Source organism: Schistocerca serialis, chromosome 3 (assembly GCF_023864345.2).
Source record: "Schistocerca serialis cubense isolate TAMUIC-IGC-003099 chromosome 3, iqSchSeri2.2, whole genome shotgun sequence".
Lineage (NCBI taxonomy): Eukaryota > Metazoa > Arthropoda > Insecta > Orthoptera > Acrididae > Schistocerca > Schistocerca serialis.
Window position 1 is genome coordinate 993,319,321 of NC_064640.1, and position 24,822 is coordinate 993,344,142.

The following is a 24,822-nucleotide window of genomic DNA, read 5'->3' on the forward strand; positions in this document are numbered from 1 at the left end:
CATAAGGACATATCATTAAGGTGATCAATACTCTTGTACACAATCATTGAGCATTACAAAGAATGGTCCAGAGATGTTAGTACACCATGTACACTTCATCACATAGTTTAGAGTGACTTTTGAAGTATATGTGTAGGTGTGGTGAAGTTATAAGGGGGGTCATCTATTGTGAAGTATTGCCATCATCTGAGATGCTTGAGTGAAACATATAGTAAATTCAGCTAATCAAATTGGACCAATAAGTACACAAAAATAATTATAACTGCCGAATTGAAACACTAATATTTTTACCATGAGAGGAACAGACTGTCATATATGAGGAATTTTAAAGTTCAATCTGAAATGTTTGTCATCTTTTCACTGATGTGAAATATATCACAATTATTTTCATTAATAACTGGTGATTGCAAAATTGTTGCATCTTTATTAGAATTAATGTTTTATTGTTATTTGTTATTTCTTTAATTGTTGTTACTTGTTTGTTGTTTAGTGAGTATCTCTACCATTCATTGTGGGTAATAATGTGTGTCAAGACTTACTGCAACTTGTTTGCATGATTAAATGTATGAAAAATTTATAAGATGAATTATTAGTGGTGTAATATTTTAATGTTTTTGATTCATTTATCAGGAAGTAGGCCTCAGGGAACTGCAGGCTGGGTACCAGCTGCATAACAGTATTCGCCAAGTTTTGTGTGTCATGACACTCTTAGGATATCACCTAATTGTACTCTATGTACTGAGCCATACTGATGGAGACCTCGATTTTTGTGATGAGATTTTGAGTACACAACTCAAGGTTGGTTGCATCCCAGTTATTCCCACTTACATGTGTTAACAGTGACATCATTGTGTAATTAACAGTATTGTGATTTAGATGTATCCTGAAGGAGCTTGGTTCCTCTTCTTCAAAGGTCGACTTGAGTTTATGAAGGCAAATATTGATGATGCTATAAAATGGTACATTTCTTCGTGGAAATCCCAAAATATGTGGGTGCAGTTTCATCATATGTGTTTCTGGGAACTGATGTGGACAAACAGGTATCAATTTTTGTATTTTTATAATATCTTGTGTGAAGTTTCAGATCTTCTTAACTTAAAACTTTCACATCACAGATATCAGATTTCATGTATACAAATGTCAAAAGTTGCCTTACTTCTCCTATTTTCATTCACTAATTTCTTATGACATCACCATCTGCAGTAACTTATCATTGAGGAAAATGTGTCGTGCAAAGATGTGTATAAAAAGGACAACGCACAGTGCCCAGCCTAGACACTATTGTAAACACCCCTTTAAACAGTTGTTCATACTGACAGTGTCTGGACAGTACATTTGATGCATTCTGATCATTCCATTTCATTTTTTCATCCAGTGAAACAAAGATCGTTATTATAATGTATTTAATTCTGTTCCTAGTAAGCTGTGTGCAAAACATTGGTCCCCTATAACAAATTTCCTGTTAATTTCACTGTTGTTATGTTGTCCCTTTGTTCACTGTATAAAGTAGAACTGTTGTAAATCCTACTGCTGTAGGTGCTGTATGTCTAACACTTACGAAACCAAAACATTTCTTATATTTACTTACGTAATTCATTATTTTTTTTTCACTCATGATATTGGTATTTTCCCTAGAACTAGTGCTCTTTGGTTGTTTCTTACTTTATCTCCTTTTTGACTTTGTACTAAACAGTGAGTAATAGCATTGGTATCTGCATATGAAGGGCCACATTACTTCTTTTAGGTAGTGAGTACATATAATGCATACATTTTGAGAACTAAAGCTGTGCAGTGAGTTGTCATGTACACTGTTACACAGCAATTGCAGTTGACCATGTTGTGCCATGCAGCATCCTCTGTAGCTGGGCCATTCATGTACATGGCCAACTGATTGGTGATCGTGCCCACATGACATGTCTGCTTCAAGAGGAGGATGCTGTATAGAACTGGTCTTGCAGCTGAGTCTTCCACACAGATGTGGCACAAACCTAAATTGCTTAATGTTGCAAATGGCGTGATGGTTCCTTTGGAATGGCATATCCAGTTTACTTCCCACAGTCTGAGCCTGTTCTGTCCCTAATGACCACATCATTGTTAATCATCCTTCTTTCTTTTTTGTGCATGTAGCCCATTTGAAAGTAAGAGTGCTGTAAGGATGGACTAGCAAACTCAGTAAACTGAGTAGGCTAAAAGTGAATGGAGCAAATTTGATCTGGAAAGAGTGGCAGCTATTCAAGCAGAAGTCTTTGTTTAGTGCATAACACACATTCTCATAAGCCATTTGAAAAGTGGAGTAGGACTTCCAGAAATGTGTCATTGAGCAAAAGAGAATCCTGTGAAACTGAAATGCCAGATGGGTTTGGTGTTGGGGTTGTGGAGGAATAGAAACAGCATTTCTTGAGCATGGTCAATAAAACTATTGCCCATGAATATGAACTAAACAAGGAGTTTATGATTTGCGTATCAGGATTCCACTAGCAACAATGTGGCAAATATGCGTGTTAAGTGAGTGTCTATGGAGGTGTCACACTTATGTCTTTAGAATGGGAGGCTAGGGCAACTGACAGAAGGTGCAAACTGAAAAAGTCAAATAATCTCTGTGGAACCACATTAATAATAAAATTTGGAAAATGCTGAGGAAGCAGACACTGTTGCACTCTTGGTTCAAAAAGAATTCACAAATATCAACAGGCGAAAGTTAATAGAGATTTGTGCGTCTGTAACAAGATTTATGCGCATAGCATACAGCTGCTTCCATCTTTGTACCTTAGGAAAAGATATTTCCAAGAACCTGAGAAAATTGTGGTTGTACATAAAAGTTTTAAATTTTGTGTTTAAGAAATCATTCATGCAGGAGGATAGTACAAACATATCACACAGACTCCTGTATGGAGAATGTAGTTATAGGCATCCCTGGCCTAGAGAAGCAACTGAAAGAGTTGCAAACAAATAAGTCACCAGGCCTGGATGGAATACGAGTTTGGTTTTACAGAGTGCGCACTACGACAGTTGTCCCATACTGAGCCTGCATATATCACGAATTTCTCACCCTGCGCAAAGTCCCAGGCAACTGGAAGAAAACACAGGTGACTCCCATTCGTGAGAAGTGTAGAAGAGCAGACCCATATAATTACAGACCAATATTCTTAACGTTGGTTTGCTGCAGAAGCCTAGAACATATTCTGAATTTGAATATAATAAATTTCTTTGAGACCAAAACACTTTTGTCCCCAAATTAAAAAGCATCTCTCACGCAAACCTCAGCTTGCCCTGTCCTCGCTTTCTGTGGACCTCGGATGAGGGACAACAGGTAGATCCTATATTCCCAGATAACCCATTCTGTGAGTGGCTCTGAGATTTCTCAAGTAATAGAATCCAGAATTTCTCAAGTAATAGAATCCTATTTGCCAGAGACAAGGGTATCATCAGGTACGCTCCAGAGAACTGCAGTAAGACCATTCTAATTCTCTATATACGTAAATTATCTTACAGACTGAGTGACTGTTTACCACTGATGCTATGGTGTATGGGAAGGTATGATTGTTCAGTGACTGCAGAACGTTATAGGATGACATAGTCAAAATTTCTAGTTGCTGTAATGAATGGCAGCTTGCTCTATGTGTAGAAGCATGTAAGTTAATACAGATGAGTAGGAAAAACAATCCAGTAATGTTCGAATACAGCATTATGAAATAGAACAAGTGTGTAAGGATGATAGTAGGGAAGGTGAATGGTCAACTTCGCCTTAGTGGGAGAATTTTGGAGAAATGTAACTATTGTATAAAAGAGATAGGGTATAGAACACTAGTGCATCCCATTCTCGATTACCGCTAGAGTATGTAGTATCCCCACCAGATTGGATTAGAGGAAGCTTTACCTCTTGGCTCTTGCACAGTCCTGTGGCAAGAGGACGGCAGGCCCCCAGTGCGGTCCCATGGCGAGGGCGCGGCAGGCCCCCGGCGTGGTGTTGTGTGTAGAGGGCGAGCCGCGGCTGTGGCGTCGTGGCAAAGCTGGGGCATGGGAGCAGCAGTGGGTGCAGCAGAAGGAACATAGGTGAGGACTGTGGTGCTCACCGATATGGTGCACCACTCTTGTGAGATCAGCCACGGCTGGATCCTCGCAGTGAAGGGAGAGGAGGACGGATGTTATGTCAGGCTCACGATCGACGGGAGAGAGGTGAACGGGTGGCTGATGAGGTGGGCTGCAGCAATGAGTGCCCTATAAATGTTGACGAACACCTCGTCACGAGGCTGCAGTGGAGATCCGAGTGGGACGCCACCCTCGAGAAGAGAGCTGAACCTGGCTTCATCGTCTCGATGAAGCAGCATAATAGCATCAGGCTCAGACGGTGGAGGACAGCCACCGGGCAGAACGGTGGAACAGAAAGGCTGAGATGCAGACATGGAAAGCAATAGCCGGCAGAGCCATCATCAGGAAAGGGCAGCCTTGTTTCTGAGAGTGGCGAATCCTGGTACAGACAGGTCTTGCAGGAAAGCCTGTGAGGCCGCATCTGATCACCACAATAAAAGACAGGAAATGGCAGCAATCAGCTCGGGGTGGCACCGGGCAGTTTAACACAGAAGTGCTTGTCAGAGAAAAAGGCAGCAACACGAGACAGGTGAGATCCCTACTGAGAAGAGAGGAGGTCTGGAAGGGGAAGAAGGGAACCGGAAGTGGACATGGAGCTTTGGCAACAGGTGGAACAGTAGGAGAGGTGTCAGAAGGTGACGGGCCCAGATTATCGCAGGTGGAAGTGAGCAGTGATGCCACTGTTGGACTGGAGGTGTAGTCACAAAGAGAACAGGAGGTGAAGGCACAGAAAGCCCTAGGGCATGGCCAATGAAGGGGAGTGTCAAGTGGCAGGCAGCACTGGAAATGGGAGAGAGACCTGGGCCAGCGGCAAGGGCACTGGTGATGTGGGAACCCGTAGTGGTGCCAGGGCTAGCATGGAGGGCAGTGCAGGAGTAGGCGGTGCAGAGGAGGTGGCAGAGCCAGAGGTGACAGTAGGGCCAGAGAGGGCAGTGGGGCTGGATGATGCCTCAGAACTGGAGATGGTATCAGAGGCAGAGAGCATCTGAGTCCAAGGATGCAATAGAGCGAGAGAGGCCAACAGGGACTGAGGAGTCAGGTGCCATAGGCAGAGGGATGAGAGGCAACTGGGTGACAAACATTGGGAAGGAGATAGTCAAATGTATCAAAGAAATAAAACCCAGTTGCTGGTGTGGAGTCCTGAGCATGGAGTGCACCGTGATGGCAGAGTTCCCGTCGAAGAAGCTCAGAGGTCCACAGCAAGTGCTGTTCGTGTTGCAGAAGCTGTGCCGTCCTGCGTGTTGTGTGTTGGGGGCATTGTCACCAAACACTGCTGAATATACTGAGTGGTGTCCTGGTTTAAATGGTGCAACTGCTGTCTCCATAATTAGCAAAGCTGTGGGAATGAGAGTTCCAGCAGAGGGGTGCATTCACTGTAAGGCCGAACAATTACCACTACCATTCTTATGCATTTGGTCTTACAAGGAGGCAGGGACAAACACAACAATGTTGGTCCACAGCTTGCAATGAAAAAAAACACTTCAGTAGTAAACATACAAATGAACATTTCAAAGTTCAGAGCTGAAACAAGAATTAATATCCACTTCTGGTAGAATGATAAAATGTCTCGCTGTTGTCCAGCTCTGTGTCTTTGGTTGGTGTCTGGTTGGTATTCAGTTGACATCCTAGAAGGTGGTCTGCCTGGTGTCTAGCTCAGTCAGATGCAGGCTGGTCAATGTCTCGGCAGGAGTCTTGTGCCTCCCTGGACTGGTGGTCTTGGTGGCACTGAAGACAGCTGTAGAAGACCTACCAACAGATGAGTGTAGGGCACCGCCAGCATTGAACCTGGAGCATGAGTGCTGTCAGCTAGTGGTTGTGCAGCATCTTAAATAATCTGATAGAAGGATTTCCATGAGGGTCACCCAACATGCGGACACGAGTCACGTGGTATGTGGACAAAACACAGTTCTGTGTTCACAGTGTGGTTGTGTGTGCTGCTTTGGGGTGATGTGGGTGCCTCTTGTGGAACTCGCTGGAGTTTGGTGTGTACACGGACTGACATGTTGCTGTTGTTATCTGTCACTGTTTGTAAACACGTGGTGTGTATGATTGGAACCGGGATTGCTGCATGTGTCTGGCTGAGCACAGGACACCTAATGTGGATATGTTCCGTGGTGATATTTGCCAGGTGAGTGGCTAGATATTACAAGTAGACATAAAAGCAGTTCAAGTGTGTGCTGTATGGTTTGTTATTGGTCGGTTCAGTCAGGACGCGAGTATTATGAAGATGCTTTGTATAGTGACAAGCAAAAAAAACACACTTCAGACCTCCTCGTCGACAGTGTAGCTAGCCTAGATTTACTTCTGCAGGCAGCTGAATATTAGATCATTTTACTTAAGTTTGAAAAATATCAAATACTTCAATTGGAAACAGGCCACGTCCACAGGGAAGTCACTATGTATTTGTTATTTTTACAGAACATTATCACTTATAATGTGATACAAATACAGAATGATGGTCTCATCTCAGTATACAATTGACTACGAACTTTGACATACAGTTCTGACTAATGGTTTTGTTAGGTTGCAGCCAGATCTGAAGTAACATGATGCTGCTGTTGTAGGAGCAACTGAGTGGCACTGCACTCTGACATAGGTAATCTTCCAGCAGTGGTGGCATATGAAACTTCTGGAGGGTGTGTGTACACCAATGTCCCTCATTTGTTGCAGTGCTCGTCCTTTCTTGTGGTTGGTACCTACTTTGACGTTGGATATCGATCTCTGGAAGACCTCACACTTTGTGAACTCAAATGGGAATCCCGGGTGGGAAGATGACATTCTTTTTGCGAGGCACTATTGACAAAATTTAGAGAACTGGCATTTGAGGTTGACTTGTATAGAGGCATATAAATGGTCATTTTTCCCTAACTCTGTTTGTGAGTCAAAGAAAAAGGCTAGTAGTGGTGTAAGGTACCCTCCACCATGCACCGTGCACTGGCTTGTGGAGTGTTTATATAGAATGGGCAATGATACAATGTCCAGGTTAGTTGAGTTTGCATATTTTCCAACCATATAAAAGAAGGTTGTATGAGGTTGTAAGAGTAAGGAAGGGTTGGGGTGGAAGGTGTTTTTCATTGCTGCATGATCTCCTTGTGAAATTTCGATCCATGACTTTCTCCTCCGAATGCAAAAATAGTTTGTTGGCAGCCACCTACAGCAGGAGAAATGATGATCATCATAAAATTGGAGAAATCAGAGCCCCCCTGGAAAGATTTAAGTGTTAATTTTTCCTGTGCACTGTCAGAGTGTGAAATGTTAGAGAAATAGCTTGAAGGTGGCACAATAAACTCTCTGCCAGGAACTGGATTGTGAACTGCAGAGTAATGATGTAGATGTAGATGAAGGATATGCAGTCAGGTAACTGTTTCTAGGGTAGGTGACTGATTTAAGCAGGCACTGAAAGTGCTGTTGGACTTTTTCTGAAATGAAATCTACATAGCAAGGGTTTAGGTAGTGCTGTCGCCAATTGGTGATGACCTTCCAGGATATTACTGTGATTCATTGGATAAGAGGTGGTGCCTTTGTCAGTTAGTAAGTTAGGTAGGTAGGTAGTTTTTTTGGTTAGTTAGCTACATGTTTCATATATGATTGGAATGATTGTTTTATAAAAATAGTGAGGAACCAGACACTTTACAGTTTTTTTTTTTTTCATTATTGGTTTCAGCATTCCTATTCATGCAACTACACGAAAAAAGGTGTTTTTAGATTATAAGCTACCAGATTTTAAACAGAAGTTTGTCCATAGAGGAAGAGTAATCTAGAAGTAATTTTAGGTTAGATTTAAAATTGCCTTTGCTGCTTGTCACCCACTTTACATTAATGGGCAAATAATGAAAACTTTTTGTTGCTGGATGTTGAACTTCTTTCTGAGCCACTGACAGCTTTAACAATGGAAAATGAAGGTCATTTTTTCTTCATGTAGTGGATGTGGATGTCACTGTTCCTTTCAAATTATGATGGGTTGTTTACGATGAATTTCCTAGGAGGAATAGTCAGTATTCAGGAATATGACAGGAATTATCATTAGAAGCAAAAAACTTTGAATGGACATATGCCATATTGCAAATGGTTTCAGAGATAGAACATATTTAATATAATTGTTATTCATTTTCTGTATTATTCAGTACATTATCAGGTTTACACATGTACAACAGTTAATAAACATTTACAAAGTATCAATTGAAAAACACATATTTTTAACAGATTCTCCTCTAAGCATTATTACACACATCACATTATAGCTGTTGTGCGATTCACAATAAATTTTCGAATGTCCCACCATCAACTTTACTGCACTTGTGCACTCTTGGCAGAACATGTGTTGCTTGTCTCAGCACTTCTGTGTGTTCCCTAATGAGGGCAGCAGCATCCATGCTGTTACCAAGCAGTTCCTCTTGCATATTCACCTTTTGTTTGCCCACCTCAGACTGCATCCAGCCCCCATAAACAAAAATCTAATGGTGGAAGGTCTTGCACTCTTGGTGGCCAGTTCATTGTACTACAATGACCAATCCATAGATGAGGGTAAATGCAGTTGAGACGTTCCCTCCCACATCTGGTGAAATGTGGAGCAACCCCATCAAACAGGAAGTATGTTGCAGTCCACGTGGCCAAAAGAATGTCATCAAGGTGTTCACCAAACAAATTTTTCAAAAAATGCAAGTAATTCTTTTCTGCCATTTGCTCTTCTAAAATGACTGGATCTATCAACATGTTACCGATAATGACTTATCAAACATTGATCAGAAAGTGAACTTGAACATAGGTTTCCTCTGTTGGGTGTGGATTGCTCTGTGACCATTGATGATTATTGTGTGTATTCTTGATTTTACTCAGTGTAAATGTGATTTCATCTGTAAATAGTATTAATGGAAGAAAATGATTATTTTCTTTTAACCAATGATAAGATTCAAAATTTGACGTATTTTTGCCAATATGAAGGTAATGGACACAGTGTATGTGAAATGGGTAAAAGTTTTCCGCATGTAGTGTTCGCTTTACACATCTTTGTGTGGTGTTAATAACACAGAAAGTCACTGTGCGCTGGTGGTAGGACTCCACTCCACCATTTCAACAATGTGTTGCTGTTCCTGCACAGATTGTTGAACTACACATTCAGAAGAGGAATGGGAACTTTGGAAGAATACCTGCTTCATGCACTCTAGTACCTTCCGCCGCGGAAGTCGAACACACGCCAGAACAAATGGACGTGGCCAGCCCATAGAGGGCTCCGCGTCCGCGGCGGCTCTTCCACGCAGTGGCTCTCACGCAGTGAGGGCACCACCGCTACACCACGTGCAGACCACGGCCAATAGCCGCTCCCTCCAGTTTCGTATATAGGGACCCACTCTGCCCTAGTCCAGTCAGTCTGGTACTCGCTCTGAATTGCATCTCTATATCAGCGGTACTGCGTTCTGGTCGTTTCTCGTTGTTGACATTTGCCTGGCTCTGGTTCCGAGTGGATTTACTGGTGTTGTGGTTTCTACAAGCCTCCATTGTTTGTCTCTTCCTTGTTGTGTCAGTCATAGTCGGTCGTTGTCGGTTGTCGTTGGTCTGTCGTCCGACTCGTCCTTGCGTTTACCCGGTGGTGCGTGCTCCACCGCCGGCGGCTTCCCCACCTGGCGGCTCCGATCCACAGCCCAAGGCGTTCCCGCGGTTGGTTTTGGTTACTACATGCACTGTGCTGAAAAATCTGGTAAACATTCTATGATCAGGAATTTGATGTGTCAGAAAGTGTTGACAGTATTCTTCGAAAGCAGCAAGAGCACTCACATCAAAGAAGCCATAAACATACACCAGATCTTCATACTCTCCTCATTAGTGTAGATGTGTGGCATTTTAGCTTGCATGTGCAAAAACACAGCTAACTGATGCTTTTCTGTGATACACTCTGTCACTCAGATTTCTTTACTCACAACAATGAACAATTGTGTGTCCAACGGGCTAGTTTAATATAAGGAAGACATCCCTAGCAATGAGGTTGAAAGCAACAAGGTACATTGGGCTAGAATAATACTTCAAAGAGTTTAGGTACATAAGACACATGAATACGAATCACTAGTCAAAAACAAATCTACATTAAATGTGTTCTATCATAGAAACCATTTGGAATAGGACATATGTCCATATGAATTTTTTTTTTTTGCTTCAGATGAGCATACCTGTCATATCCCTGGATATTGAGCACTCGTCCTGGGGCACACTATACGTGTTGTGATGGAGCAGTTAGATATTTTAACTTCTTGAAGAGGAGATACAAGAGGCTGGTGTGAGGCTAAAAATGGTTGCACTTTCAGAAAAACAATAACTAAAATGAAAGAAGGTTATTCAAAAGTGGACTACTTTGCACATCTGTAAAATACAAATGTACTGCTGGGTAACATTCAGTACCTTGTTACTCCTCCTGGTATCTTGTAACATGTTTTGATCCTCCTTGGCACACTGTCCACATTGCTGCTCAAGCATGTGCTACTCTGAGGAAGCAGCCTTCCTAAGGTCATCCATTGTGTGAGGGCTCCAATTACGACACACTGCAAGTTTCAACTGATCTGAAGCTTGCTCAGTTGGGTTCATTTTAGCGGATACTATATATCTATCATCCATTCAGCTGTTTCCTGCCTCCTGGCGGAAGCAATTAAAATGATGGGTGCAGTGTACTAATGGATTATCATCCTCAAAGATGAAGTATTGCTGAAATATTGACTGTATCACTGTATCCTTTATTGATACTGCACAGTGCTCCAATTGCCCTCTATAATGATGAGAGTTCTCAGACATTAATACATAATCCTGGCCCAGAGTCACCTCTCTGCTTAACCCATGGAACTGCATGCAAGAGGCACATATTGGTACCTGTCTGCCTTGACATTCTTTTGTGACAATCTTCCACTGCCGGACCAGTCTTGCACTCATCAGTGAAGAGAACCCAATGCCATTGATCCAGGTCTCATTACAGGTGTTCTCTTGCCTTCACACTTAATGGTGCAAGAATATTTGTTGTGTTGTCTGTAATGGATCTGTACAAGTCAGATAAATTGTGTGGGAACATTTGCATACTTCCTGGGACAACACACATCCAAAGGACAGAGTACAGTTTTGTTGCATTCTCCTCGGTATATCTACGAACCATAATATGATGGTACAACTAGTGTTGTTGATCATGAACAAACACTACAAGACAGATCTTCAGTGTTTTGTGTCTCACTGTAGGGGTTGGTTGTTGAAATTAAGTTGCTGTGATATACACTAATTCAGCAGAAAAATTCCCGTGCTGACAGCTTTCTTGCCATATAGGCTTGAAATGACCCTTCGAGGCATATTGACAAACTGAAAAGACACAAGTGGCACTGTCCCATTCATGACTTTGAGACACGTCACTGTCTACTGAACTTCTTTGAGAGTAGATTTACTTTTACATCCATTACACAGTTATCTGTATGTACTGATTTCTTATAGTTATAAAGGAAGTGAGAAAAATGTAACTGATAAAACTAATGCTATTCATGAGGCTGTTTCCTTATTAGGGTGACTACAATGAATCTTGCATAGTTCCCCATAGTAAGGAAATCCTCAAGGATGTGGAACATATAAAAAATGCACTTTAACAAAAAACACTTATACATATTATTATTCTTTGAATAGATCCTAAGTGAAATGGTCCCCAAGGGTGTGGAATAAGTAATAATTATGTACAAAATAATACAAAATGTATCACAAACATAAAAAAAACAAAAAAAAAGATAATTTGTAGACTTGATGTAACCAAGCATAATAAAAATAAAGAAAAACAAAGGTACAGTGGTTCCTTACACAGAGTTTAGTACTGGCCTGAGGATGCACAGAAGGCCTATATTACATGGTACAATTTTGTGTGATATTGTTAATAATATGCAAGTGCTTTTATAAATCGTGTAAGCTCTTCTTAAACTATACATTATTGGTAAGAAGGCTTACAACGGTTACTGGCAAGTTACTGAAAACTTATATTCCTGTATATTTTACACCTTTGTAGACCCTGTAGACTCAAGTAAGTTACTGTCTTATTGTAGACTGTTCTCTGCCCTAATATAGACTCAGAGAATTGAGCAAATGGTCTGAAAGCTATATTGTTTGTGATAAATTTCATTAAGGAATAACTATTCCAAGGAGCAGTAGTTTGCATGCAGATTTCTTTAAACAGGATTTTGTCGAACATTTTTTAATTCACACCACATCACATGCTTTTGGACTTGTATAAATTGAGCATGGTTGGATGAGTTACACAAAAATGTTATTACCGTATGACAACATAGAATGAAAGAAAATTAATTATGCCAACTTTTTATTTTTAAATAACCTGTGTGTGACAACACGGGGCTAGTACAAACAGAGCCTTGCTTAGATGTTTTATTAGTTCTGTTTCATGCTCCTTCCAACTTAAATTCTTGGGATTAAAACATTATAATGAGTTAACACTATCAACCTCTCCTATTTGCATGTTGGCTAGAAATCCCCTTACAGGTTCTGAACTGCATATATCTTCAACGTTTAATGATGATGAATTGGCTAGAAATCATTTACTAATGTCCTGACAGATTTATAAACTGCTGTAACTAAAATTATACTTGATTTGCTATTTACTGTAATGTTAGTATCATCTGTATTACCTGCTATTGTTAATGATGAAAATGCATTTAATATGCGCAGTAAAAACTAAAGGGGACTTACGCATTCAAAATTACTTGACAAATCACAGAATATTCTCATGACCTGTAATTTATTGTAATGAAATAATTACATTCTTGCATTATGTTTGAATACCCTTCACAATTATTTTTTTAAATTTGAAAATTCTGGCTAAAGTGGAACTCAGAAGTTTGATGCCTTTTTTTCTGATCAGGAAATAGCCCAGTGGAAAGTGACTAGTTGAACAAATAACTTTGGAGTTAACTACACTCAGAAAAATATTATTATTATTTGTTGATGTTTGTGATAACAAGCAGAATATTTTAAAGATTTTGCAATAGCAAGATCTCTTCTGGTATAATGGAAATAATATAGATGTTATCCCAGTTATTTGTGAAGGTTGGTGTCAAGTACTCCAGGGCTGAATTTATTGAGCCTAACAACCCTGTCTTATCAGTGACATTTATAAAGTGCTTCTTAAAAGTGTTTGCCACACTACGCATATTTGTTATCAATGTATCATTTGTTCATAAAACTATCTATTCCTCTTCAGTTATGGTTTGACATGTCTTCTCCACCATTGTATTCCATATTATCTTTATTTTGTAGTCTGAGGTTGCTATTTTCTTCTCGTAATGCATCTCCTTCAATGTGTCAGTTACATCCTTCAATATATGCCAGAATACATTGTAATGTTCACGCACAATAATGTTGTCATTCTCTCTCTACTTTTTTGTCCCCCATGACATTTTTCACCCTTAATTGAAAGTGTATTAGATGGAAGGAGGTTATAAAATACACCAGTCTCATTGGCATTAAAAATATTTTTGGAATCATACCCTTGAATCAGACGTGGCAAAGTATAACTTTTCCAATGCTCCACACTTTCATTGTCCACAGATGCACTTTCTCCACTTAAATTTTGGGTTGAGAGATTGTGACATTTTTTAAAATGATCTAGCCAGCTGTTAGATGCAATGAAGTTCTCATATCCCATCCTCAGTGCAATTTCTTGCGCCTTCTCACGCAACACATTGCCACCTATGAGAATATTTGCAGCTCTTATTCCCTGAAATCAGTCTAAAAGAGTAGTTTCTACAGCTTTGAAAGACAACTCACGAATATTCTTCCTTTTTGATGAACATGAACCAAGTGCTTCTAAATTTAATAAAGCCTCCTTATTTTTTATTATTCCACACAAAGATGATGGCGCCAAATCGTACTTCTTTGCGATGTCGTATAATTTCATACAGGTATTGCGATTCTCTTCAAAATCCCGAATAATTGTTAGCTTCTGCTGTATCATCAGTTTTCTTTGTTTGCTGGCCATATTACACGTACAAAAACACTATTGTAAGTAGACTACACAACTACTGTATACACTTAACGCTTTCACTTTATAGCATCAGACACAACAGCTGGCGCGTGGTAGTGTGGAAGAATTGTGTTTTCAAATGATCAGTTTAACATTCACTAATCTCGATAACTTCACAACTATCGATATGAGACCAATATCCGAATGCGAACATGGACATCAATTTTAAGAATGCAAATGATCAAAGCCTAACATTACGATTTAATGTCCAAAAACAAGAAGTGCACCTGCAGACTGTATTTTAATTTGTGAATTGTAACATACTTATTCCTTAAAAGTGGGATTTAAAAGAAAGCACGATTTGTTAAAACCGAATTTAAGGAACACTGTTTTTATGGCGTTATCGCTGGGACCAACAAAAGTATTCCTTAAAATCGGGATTTCCTTAAAATCGGTTTCTTTAATATGGGGTTTTACTGTAAGTAGTTAGTTATACCTATTCTCCAGTCCTTGAATACTCTAATGCAATAAGAATAGCTGACTGCTGACACAATGTTTACCAGATCACACCTTATAGAAAGTATAGGATCAATGTCAGTACTGTTGCCCAACCCATCCACTACAATCATAGCTTCTTTCTTCATTAAATCTTTACCTGATGACTGTATATGCTCTTTCACCTGACCCTCACTGGCAATAGGTTGTAAAAAAGTTATGTCCTGGTATCTGGAGCATAGTTCATTCTGAAATAGTTGCTGTACACTTACAACTTGAGATCTTTCTAAGAAAAAAAACTTCTTCTCTTTATTGACTTTCCTATAGTCTTCCTTTTCAAATCTATACTGAAGTTTTTTTGTATCCTGTCTACACTATTGGACTCAGGCTCATCCTTTCCAAATTGAAGCAAGAGTTCAAATTTATTTTTGACATTTCTGTCAAAACTGAAAAATTCTTTGCTTATTTTCTCAATTTCCCGTTACCATTTCACACCTTTCTTTACACAACTTCCTCCATAACATGTTCAGGTCTTTGGTTGCCTTATGGAATTTAGCCTGAAGGGCAGTGATCTTCCTATCCTGCTCCACAGTCTCCATACCTCTACTGTGTATTTTACATAATCATTGACATAAATGATTAGTTTTCATTATACCATGCTACTATCTTCACCCCAATGGAAAAAACTGCCACCATCACTCAGAAGCCTGGAACTAAATATTCTATGCCAAGTGAAGCACTTTTCATATTTGGTAAATTTATTAAACAAGAGAAACCGTTTCACAACATTTATCCACCATATGGCTATACACAATCAAAGTAGGACTTGGGAAAATTGGCTTTACCAATACAATTAAAATTTAGACTGTGTTCTGTAAATACATACCTTAGTACATATTTACAGAACATAAGGGGAAAAGCTCAAATTAGTTATGCTGGAAAGAGAGATAATGAAACAGAAATTTCCCTGTTTGCTGTGCTAAAAGTTTCAGTTTATGATAGAAATTTACACCTCAAACTTAAATTTACAAACTTTTATTGTTTTTTTAGTGTGTACAAAAAGTGAGACTTTTGAGATCAAGATTAGGATAGACACTAATATATGTATTTCATATGTAATCCTCATTTAGATAACACAACATTTTTAGCAATCTCTCAGTTTTCAAATATATGACTAGTGTTTTTATTTTTTTAAGTGTTAAACAGAACTGGCATGAAGCTAGCGAATTTGCTGGACGATTGTTTGAAGAAAGTAAATGGTCAAAAACTATTTATGCTTATCAAAAAGCTGCAATGTTGTGTATGCTAGGTGATGACCTCACTGATGATGAACAGACTGAAATTGAATATCTTATGAGGTAAGAATGTCAATGGTGCCTTCTATTTCTAACTCATAGTGCTTGTATTTGAAAGATGATAATTGGAAAAGCTACAGAATAGCCATAAAATTTGATAAACTAAAGCACTACCTGCCATTTTATATTTGTAATAAAGGCATGCACCTCAATGGAAGCAGAGGATAGCTGGAAAATCATTGCCAATGGAGAAGTTTGCAGTCAAAAAGTCGGAACGCTATTTTTCTCAAGGGAAAAGCTTGGTTCTTCCAGGTTATGAACTAATGTATGTGTGGAACCTGTTCAAACAAATTGGGAAAAAATGGGAAATGTTAGATTCAGTGTATAAACGAGTTGAAAAAGTACTCAGAAAGTTGGAATCAACACGTGGTAAGTTAATAACATTTGTTAAAATTTTATGTGACTTTTCCTTTCTTCTGTAAGGTTTTCAGATTTAGGTACCATTGCTTACAGCTTCCTCATACTATATAGCAGTTACAAACCTTCATTGAATATGTGTTTATTTTCCTTCCAGTTCCTGCACCTTTAATCAAAATGTGTATTTTCTTTCATTGATAATTATTGTTTCTGCTGTCCTCCTGTAGTGTTGGTAATGTGTGCCATGACATTCAGTATATATGCTTGAAAATGGCAAACCATTAAAATTGTAACAGTATGTATCATGTTCAAAAATTTTATAAAGTCTTCATAAAATTATTCAAAATCTAAACCTTATTTCTACAAATGCATTTTATGGCTTTAGTATGTAAATGCTAGGTCCACATTTATTTACAATTTTAAGATATAAAAATCTGTTGGCCAGGTATTAGAATAAGGCATGCAGCAAAACAAAATAAGTGCATTATTGAAATTCTTGCCACTCATGTCATTCACAATTTTGTCACCTTGCATATCCTTTTGACTGTTTTCATGTTTACTAGTTGCATACATTAGAAGACTCACAACTACATTTATCCCAAATGTTCTATCTGAAGAAATGTTACCATAGTGACATTTATTTTGCAATAAATTATTTAATTTTTATACTATAATTTCTGTTACATAGTTAGTGATTTAAGCTACTTATGTTTTATAAGGTTTTTCAGCAAGCAAGCCTTTGGGAAATAGCTGCTGTATACTGGCAGAAGTAAGTCTGTAATGACAGGTTATGAATTGTGCTTGGATACAGTCAGTAAGATCATTCTTAATGAAAAACAAGATGTTTGGTAATGCATCCTGGTCCAGCATTAAATTTTAATTTACGAGGAAGTTTGAAAATGGTGCACATTCTGCTGCAGAATGAAAGATTCATTTTCAGCAAGATTAATTCTTTAAGTCTGTTTTTTTATACACTGAGCAGGTCTGTTGGCAGTTTTTGAAACACAGTGAAATGGCAGTCATGGCACGGGATTGTTTTTTAGGAGGAGCTGTTTGCCATTTCCATTTGTTTCTATAAATTTAAATTATTTATAATTTAATCACATAAGATGGGTGCTAGATGTTCCTTTTGAAATAGTCATACTCTTAGTCATAGTCATAGTTTCCTGCCCCATCCTTATCTAGTCTGAACTTGTGCACCATCCCTGATGACAATATAATCAACAGGATATAAATCCCTAGCCGGCCGGTGTGGCCGTGCAGTTCTAGGCGCTTCAGTCTGGAACCGCGTGACCGCTACAGTCGCAGGTTCGAATCCTGCCTTGGGCATGGATGTGTGTGATGTCCTTAGGTTAGTCAGGTTTAAGTAGTTCTAAGTTCTAGGGGACTAATGACCATAGACGTTAAGTCCCATAGTGCTCAGAGCCATTTGAACCATATTAATCCCTAATATTCCTTCCGTTGTTTAAATTTCTCTCAAGTTTCTCATTCTGGATGTGTTTTGGATTACAAAGATGGGAATGTGTATATTTCTCTAGACTCTTGTCAGTATCTTTTCTTTGGGAGGAACTATTCTGTTAGCCTAGCAGGAAATTCTGTGTGAAGCTTGGCAATTATGGAACTAGATAGTCAAGTGTTGAATCTTTGAGCTGGCATGCTTGGAAGTACACTGGGTAGTATTTGGTCACAAAAGGTACAGACCTAGACTCAAATCCCAGTCCAGCACACAATTGTATCTGCTCACAAATGTTTATCCTCAACAGGAACTATTTCATTATTCGGTCATTATTGTATTCTTGGACTTTGAAATAAAAAAGATCACTGGACAAGAAGGTTACACATATGTGCTTTGTATTTGTGGAAACTATTTCCTACTCAGTGTTTGTATGAGCCGTTTCTCATCAAAAGTGCCAAAGCCAATTGTCATAGTAGAACTAACTGAACTGTATCCTTTCACAGCATCCGCATTCATTGATTTTAAATTTCACAGAACCAATTTCTGATTCTTATTTCAGAACAGTTTGTCAATAAGGTTTTGGGAACTGACCAGCATTGTTATTTGTGTGAAACTGAAATTAGGTTGAATTCACCTTCATTATGGAACAGTCCATTTTGAAACTTGGAATATTAACAGAGGCAGCCAGAGCACCAACAGCTTGAAAAGCAACAACAATTTCAGCCACTGTTGAAATAGGGGAGCAACAAAAGCTTATCAAAAACGTTTTGCCATAGTGCTATTGTGGACAGTTCCATTCCCTTCATCTGAAAGGACCCATGAGGACTGGAGTGACGCTACTACTGTAAATTAAGAATGGGTATTTATATATGTTATTATGTAGCCAAGATGTATAGAGTGCAAAAAGGACTATTTATACAATATTTTAGAGCTTTAGAGGAGACAAAAAGAAACTCTCTCTTTGTTGTAGGTGTAGTTTTTGTGGCCTTCAATGTGGTTTGGTGCAGCTATCCATGCTACTCCATGCTGTGCAAGCCTCATCATCTCTGAATAACTTCTGCAACCTACATGTGTCTGAATCTGCATACTGTATTCATCTCTTGGTCTTCCTCTGTGATTTGCACCCCTCCACACCTCCCTCCAGTACTAAAGTGGTTATCCCTTGATGTCTTGGAATGTGTCCTATCAACCAGTCCCTTCTTCTTGTCAGGTTTTGCCACAAATTTCTTTTCTCCCAAATTCTGTTCAGTACCTCCTCATTAGTCACATGATCTACCCATCTAATCTTCAGCATTCTTCTGTGGCATCACATTTCAAAAGCTTCTATTCTCTTCTTGCCTAACTATTTATCATCCATGTTTTACTTCCGTACATGGATACACTCCATACAAATACTTTTCGAAAAGACTTCCTAACACTTACATGTGTATTCAATTTTAAAAAATTTCTCTTCTTCAGAAATCCTTTCCTGCCATTGGAAGTCTACATTTTATATCCTCCCTACTTTGGTCATCATCAGTTATTATGCTGCCTGAATAACAACAGCAGCAGCAGCAACAACAACAACAACAACTACTACTACTACTACTACTACTAGTACTACTACAAGTGTCTCATTTCCTAATCTAATTCCCTCAGCATCACCAGATTTAACTGGACTACATTCCATTATCTTTGTGTGGCTTTTGTTGATCATCATCTTATTTCCTCCTTTCAAGACACTGGCCATTCTGATCAACTGCTCTTCCAAGTCCTTTGCTGTCTCTGACAGAATTAGAATGTCATTGGCAAACCTCAAATTTTTTATGTCTTTTCCCTGAACTTTATCTCCTGTTCAAAATTTTTCTTTGGTTTCCTTTACTGTTTTCTCAGTGCACACTCCTTTTTATCTGATAAAAATGTCACAAAAACACTATTCCCATGCTAAGAGTCCAAGAAGGTTTTGTTGCTAGTGATGTTCAGAGATGGCATACAAACTGTTGTGTGATGAACATTGTTTTTGCAGAAGTTGCATACTGCCTCATAGATTTATTTATTTATTTATTTATTTGGGGGGGGGGGGGGGGATGGAGCATTTGGTTACAAGACCCAGATACTCCGGAAGCACTGGTTACCTATATGGCTAGAGCTGCAGTCATTATTTGTGAACCCCTGGTTGTTTTGAGTGTGCTAGACAGTCATTAGCATACAGGTGCCAGTTGTGCATTAATGTAAATGGGCAGCAATGTCTCCAAAACAGTATTCCTCACAGAGCAGTTTGAATGCCATCTCTGAACATCACTAGCATCAAAGCTATCATATAGATATAATCTCCTCTGAACACTGTAAGATTTTGTATTTGTAGCTTTTTATACATATGAGGGAAGATCGGAAAGTAATGCACAGCAATTTTGCTTTTCCCATGGTATTGCAGCCAGAATGTTGAAATTTCATGACAATATTGTTTGATAGTTTCATGTTTGCGCTACAGATAGTATTTTGTTGTCACATGCTGCTCTACCGAGAGAAGCCTGAACCAAAAAACAAACTTGAAGTGCATGTTACTGTCATCGACTTGTGAAGAGCAATGAAGTGTTGTTCAGCATTTGTGGGCCAAAGGCCATAAACTGAGTGAAATTCACAGGAACATGCGTGGCAGGTATGGGGATGACTGTGTGGACTGTAGCAATGTCTCCAGGTTGTGTGCATTCTTCCAAGAGGTTTGTGTGACCCTTTGTTATTTGCATCACTCTGGGCAGCAGTTAACAGCTGCAACCTCACAGAATGTCAGCAATTTTGAATGACCGATGTGTGCAACTGCAAACCTTATCACGTGTACGATATTGTTCATGTCACATTGAAATTACATAAAATTAGTGCTCACTTGGTGCCTGAAACCTTGACAGGCAACCATAAGGACCAGCGAATTATGACAAGCTTGGATCACTTAATGCATTATGTCACAGAAGGGCATGACTTTCTGGAAGGAATCGCCACTTGTGATGAGTCACAGGCCTACTGCTACACGTCCAAAATCAAGCAGGCCTCTATGGAGTGGAAATATGCTGATTCTTCAGTACGAAAAAAATTCAAAATGAGTCAGTCTGATAGGAAAGTGCTTGTGACAGTGTTCTGGGATATACATGGTGTGTTATTGGTGGACTGTGCTGAACATGGGACCACTGTGAATGCTGCAGCATACATTAAACTTTGGTTAAATTTCGTTATGCCCTCTGTGACAAATGCCTCAACATTAATTCTAACTGTGTCAAACTTCTTCCTGACAATAGTTGCCCCTTGTTGGTGGTCTTATTAGTGAGAAAATCATCATATTTGGGTGGGAGGTGCTCCAGCATCCATCATTCAGTCCGGATCATGCAACCGTTGTACTTTCATCAGTATTGTCCCATAAAGAAATTCCTGGCTGGCCAACACTTTGTGACAGATGCAGAAGTGAAACCCACAGTCTGCAAATGGCTGTACTCCAACCAAATGGACCTCTATGAACAGGGCATATTGAAACTGGTGCCACGATGGTAGAAATGTCTTGAGAAGGCAGATGTACTTCGTTTTTTGGAAGGATATTTCAAGGCAAACTCTTTCCTTCAACACATTACATGAGAGTTTCTATCTCTTTAACTGCTGTTTTCTCATAGTCTGCTAATATTGCCAGATCAGCTGTGAAAGATTGGAAAGAAATTTGGATGTCTTTTAGATCTTCCAGTTGATACAGGGGTCCAATAGTTTTTCTTTTCCCACTCTTGGATGACTTTGTTCAAAACCTGATTAACGGGGAGAGGAGAGAAGAGGACATGGATTGTCGCCCTGCTGAACACTGGTTTGGATCAGAAATGGTTCTAACACTTCACCCATTAATTTTACTTTGGGTGTTTTGTTAAGCATTTGATGAGATTTAGGGTTTTTGTTTAAAGTCTTTGTTCTTCAAGGATGATAAAAAGGGGCTGTCGATTGACTGAATTTCCTTTTTGTGTCAGGCAATGCATATTAAATGTTTAAATGTCAGATTGTCACCTACAGGTACTTCTGTGATCTGTCTAGGGCATTTGACTGCAAATCCTCACACATTCATTTGTGCATCTGCTTGGAAAAATATTGAACTTATGTCTGTCAGAGTACTCAAAGTAATTGTTGCACTACAATTTTATTCATAGATAGCTCAGTTTAAATGCTAAATAGGAACAAATAAATACTGGTATTCCACAGAATCTGATCTTGAATCTGCTCCTGCTCCTGATATATGCAAACAAGCTGTCATCTTTTACTGGCAAATGGAAAAATAGTTTTCTGTGCCGATGATTCAGGTGTCATAATCCAGTCCAGATGCACTAAAAGAAGAATTTCTGACACAATAATTTTCTTATGCAATTGCACATACAGAAGCACACTTTTCGTTGCACCGAGCTCTAGTCATAACCCATAGGCCACATTTTAGTGAATGAAGATGTGTGTCACATTGAGCAAAACCTGTAATGTATGTTGGTACTCAGCATGATATAAAAATATAAGCATATACCTGCTGTTTTAAGTAAAATCGTGCACATCAGTAGCTGTGGTCACTAATGCATTGTGGTGCCACAGAATTTGAATCAGAGGTAGCCATTTCAAATGCTGGTGTGGGAGTAAATTTTGTCACTGATATTTAACCTAACTGGGTATGAAGGTGTGAAGTTTGTGATCAGAAGGCTGTGTACCAAAATCCTAGTGTAGGTGCCAAACCTCTCAGAAGATTTTATGTAGTGAGAACATATGACATTATTGACAGTGTGCCACATTCGGATTAGAGTGTTACACTTGATGGACCATTTACTGCTATCCATAAAGAATAGGGTTTGTGTTAGCAGTTGGTTTAATCTTGTCTCATTCTTCCATTCCATGCTAATCTGTAAAATTACAAGTACAACACTACACTGCACACTCACTCATAACTGTAATATACATACTAAAGATAAATGCTTGACATTTCAGAAGAAAATAATGCCAAACAAATTCTGTCAGAATCTCGGCCAGAACGGCAATGCAAGATTCTTTCATTCTTGGCAGTGTTCATATGATTGAGTGTGAGGCCACCTTTGACTTTCAGTACAAGTAATTGCATTTGCTGGTATACCATATGATCAATAATTGAGGCCATACTTTTGCAATAACTACCTTTCCTCCCTCTCCCCTTTTCCTTCTTCTGCTACTACACCACCCATCCTCTCCTCCAGTCAATAGTATTTCATGTTCACTCTGTAAATGACAAGGTTGTAAGAATTTTTTATTTTTAGAATGTAATCCTGTATCCTATTTTTGTATTCACTGTAATTATGCTTTGATATGTTACAAAACAGTAAATGTCACCATAACATAGATATTATACTGCACAACCTGTCTTTTTATAAAAATATATGACACATTAAATGTTCACAGATAGCAAATGCCATGTACAGTCAATTGGTAAAAACAAGAACTTAACAGGTAATGAAACACAGAGTATGCAGTCACACGACAGTTTTTGTTGCATTGAATGTACTCTGTGATCAAACAAAGTTGAATTTATTGTTCGTGTAGAGTATTATTTGTTGCTCATGAAAGACAACCCTGTACAGCTGATTTCAGTGTTTATACTGATACCTCTGTTGAACAAATACTGATGCTAACTGCTGTGGCATTTTCAATTTCAGAAGAAGGCGAATATCATGCAGACAACAAAGCATTAGTTTTATTGTTGAAAGGAACATGTTTGCGACTGATGAATACCCCACTTCAAGCAGAGGAATCCCTAAATATTGTGCTTTCATTGGAGAAAAAAATAAAAGAAGATCTTTATCTTATACCGTATGCTATGGTTGAACTGGCACTACTGTACAGGAGTCAAAATGATCTCTCTAGAGCAGCCCAATTATTGGAAGATGCAAAGTAAGTTACAGAATATGCCAGATGCATTTCAAAAGTTGTCAATGTAAAAGTGTATGAATTTCTTTTTTATTCACAAAAAGTGAGTCTGAGTGGCCCACTCTCTTGGTAATGACTTCTAATGTTTGTAGGAAGAACTATACTGGGTATTCTCTGGAGTCACGCCTTCATTTCAAGATACATTCTTTCCAGTCTGAGTTGAACACGAGGAAATCATCAGATGAGACTACTTCAGAACTTTCTAGTCAGTAGTTGATGACAAATTTATGTTTCTAAAAATGTGTGCAATTACCTTGACCAAACCAGTAAAACACAATTTTCTTTCTAACTTCAGTAAATGTAATCTCTGGGGTTTTTGATCTCAAAAGACGTGAAAACTATTTTGTCATTACTGGTTTTTGTACTGGGTAAGATATATACATTCCAATTTTTTTTACATGCTTAATGCTGTGATCCAATTGTTGAACACTTTATTGTCTTGAAGAAATTGTTTTAAAGAATGTTTTTGTTTATTTAAATATTGTTAATGTTTTAGAAGTTTTAATATTTTTGACAAAATATTTCATGATCATTCTTCCATTTTATCTTGCAGTCAAATAGTTACTCTTCACACAAGTTGAAGTATCTAGTTACGACGTTGTTAAACAACAAATGATCTACTTGAGTCTTACATTGAGAAGTCAGAAAATTGTGTGTTTGTACTTCCATACTTTTCATACAGGCCCCGCTCGATGCCGCCCCCCCCCCCCCTCCCCCTCCCCGCCCCCCTCTCTCTCTCTCTCTCTCTCTCTCTGTCTCACACACAAACACACACACACACACACACACACACACACACACACACACACACAATGCGGTCATTAGCTCCATTGTTTGTGTGACACGTGACTGAGCAAATAATGGAAGGAGTAAAGGGTACAATGCCCCATATAGTTGAGCAGTTGATAGGCAGATGTGCTCACACCGCCGTCCCCCCCCTTTTCCCTAGCCAGAAAAACTCACACACACACACACACACACACACACACACACACACACAGACACACAGCTACATGGTCGAAAGCTTAGCAATATTTCCAGTACTTATATTCTATGTTTATGTGCATATCTACCACACAATCCTTCATTTAAATGGTGGGCTGTTACTTTTACTCATTTCAATATTTGTATTCCATCTGTATAACCAGGGAATCCAT

General features: G+C 38.9%; 1 protein-coding gene across 6 annotated transcripts in view; it reads left to right on the forward strand.

Moving 5' to 3' along the window:
• The window catches only part of LOC126471441 (tetratricopeptide repeat protein 39B-like), a 318,277-nt gene extending 293,804 nt beyond the window's left edge, over positions 1–24,473 (forward strand). For all 6 annotated transcript variants that reach the window (XM_050099614.1, XM_050099612.1, XM_050099617.1 and 3 more), the window contains exons 10-15: positions 631–798; positions 877–1,040; positions 15,760–15,921; positions 16,058–16,287; positions 23,395–23,629; positions 23,758–24,473. In XM_050099614.1, the coding sequence (XP_049955571.1) occupies positions 631–798; positions 877–1,040; positions 15,760–15,921; positions 16,058–16,287; positions 23,395–23,629; positions 23,758–23,878 (1,080 nt within the window). In that variant the 3' untranslated portion in view covers positions 23,879–24,473. The remainder of the gene's footprint in view (positions 1–630; positions 799–876; positions 1,041–15,759; positions 15,922–16,057; positions 16,288–23,394; positions 23,630–23,757) is intronic.
• Positions 24,474–24,822: the final 349 nt, after the last annotated feature.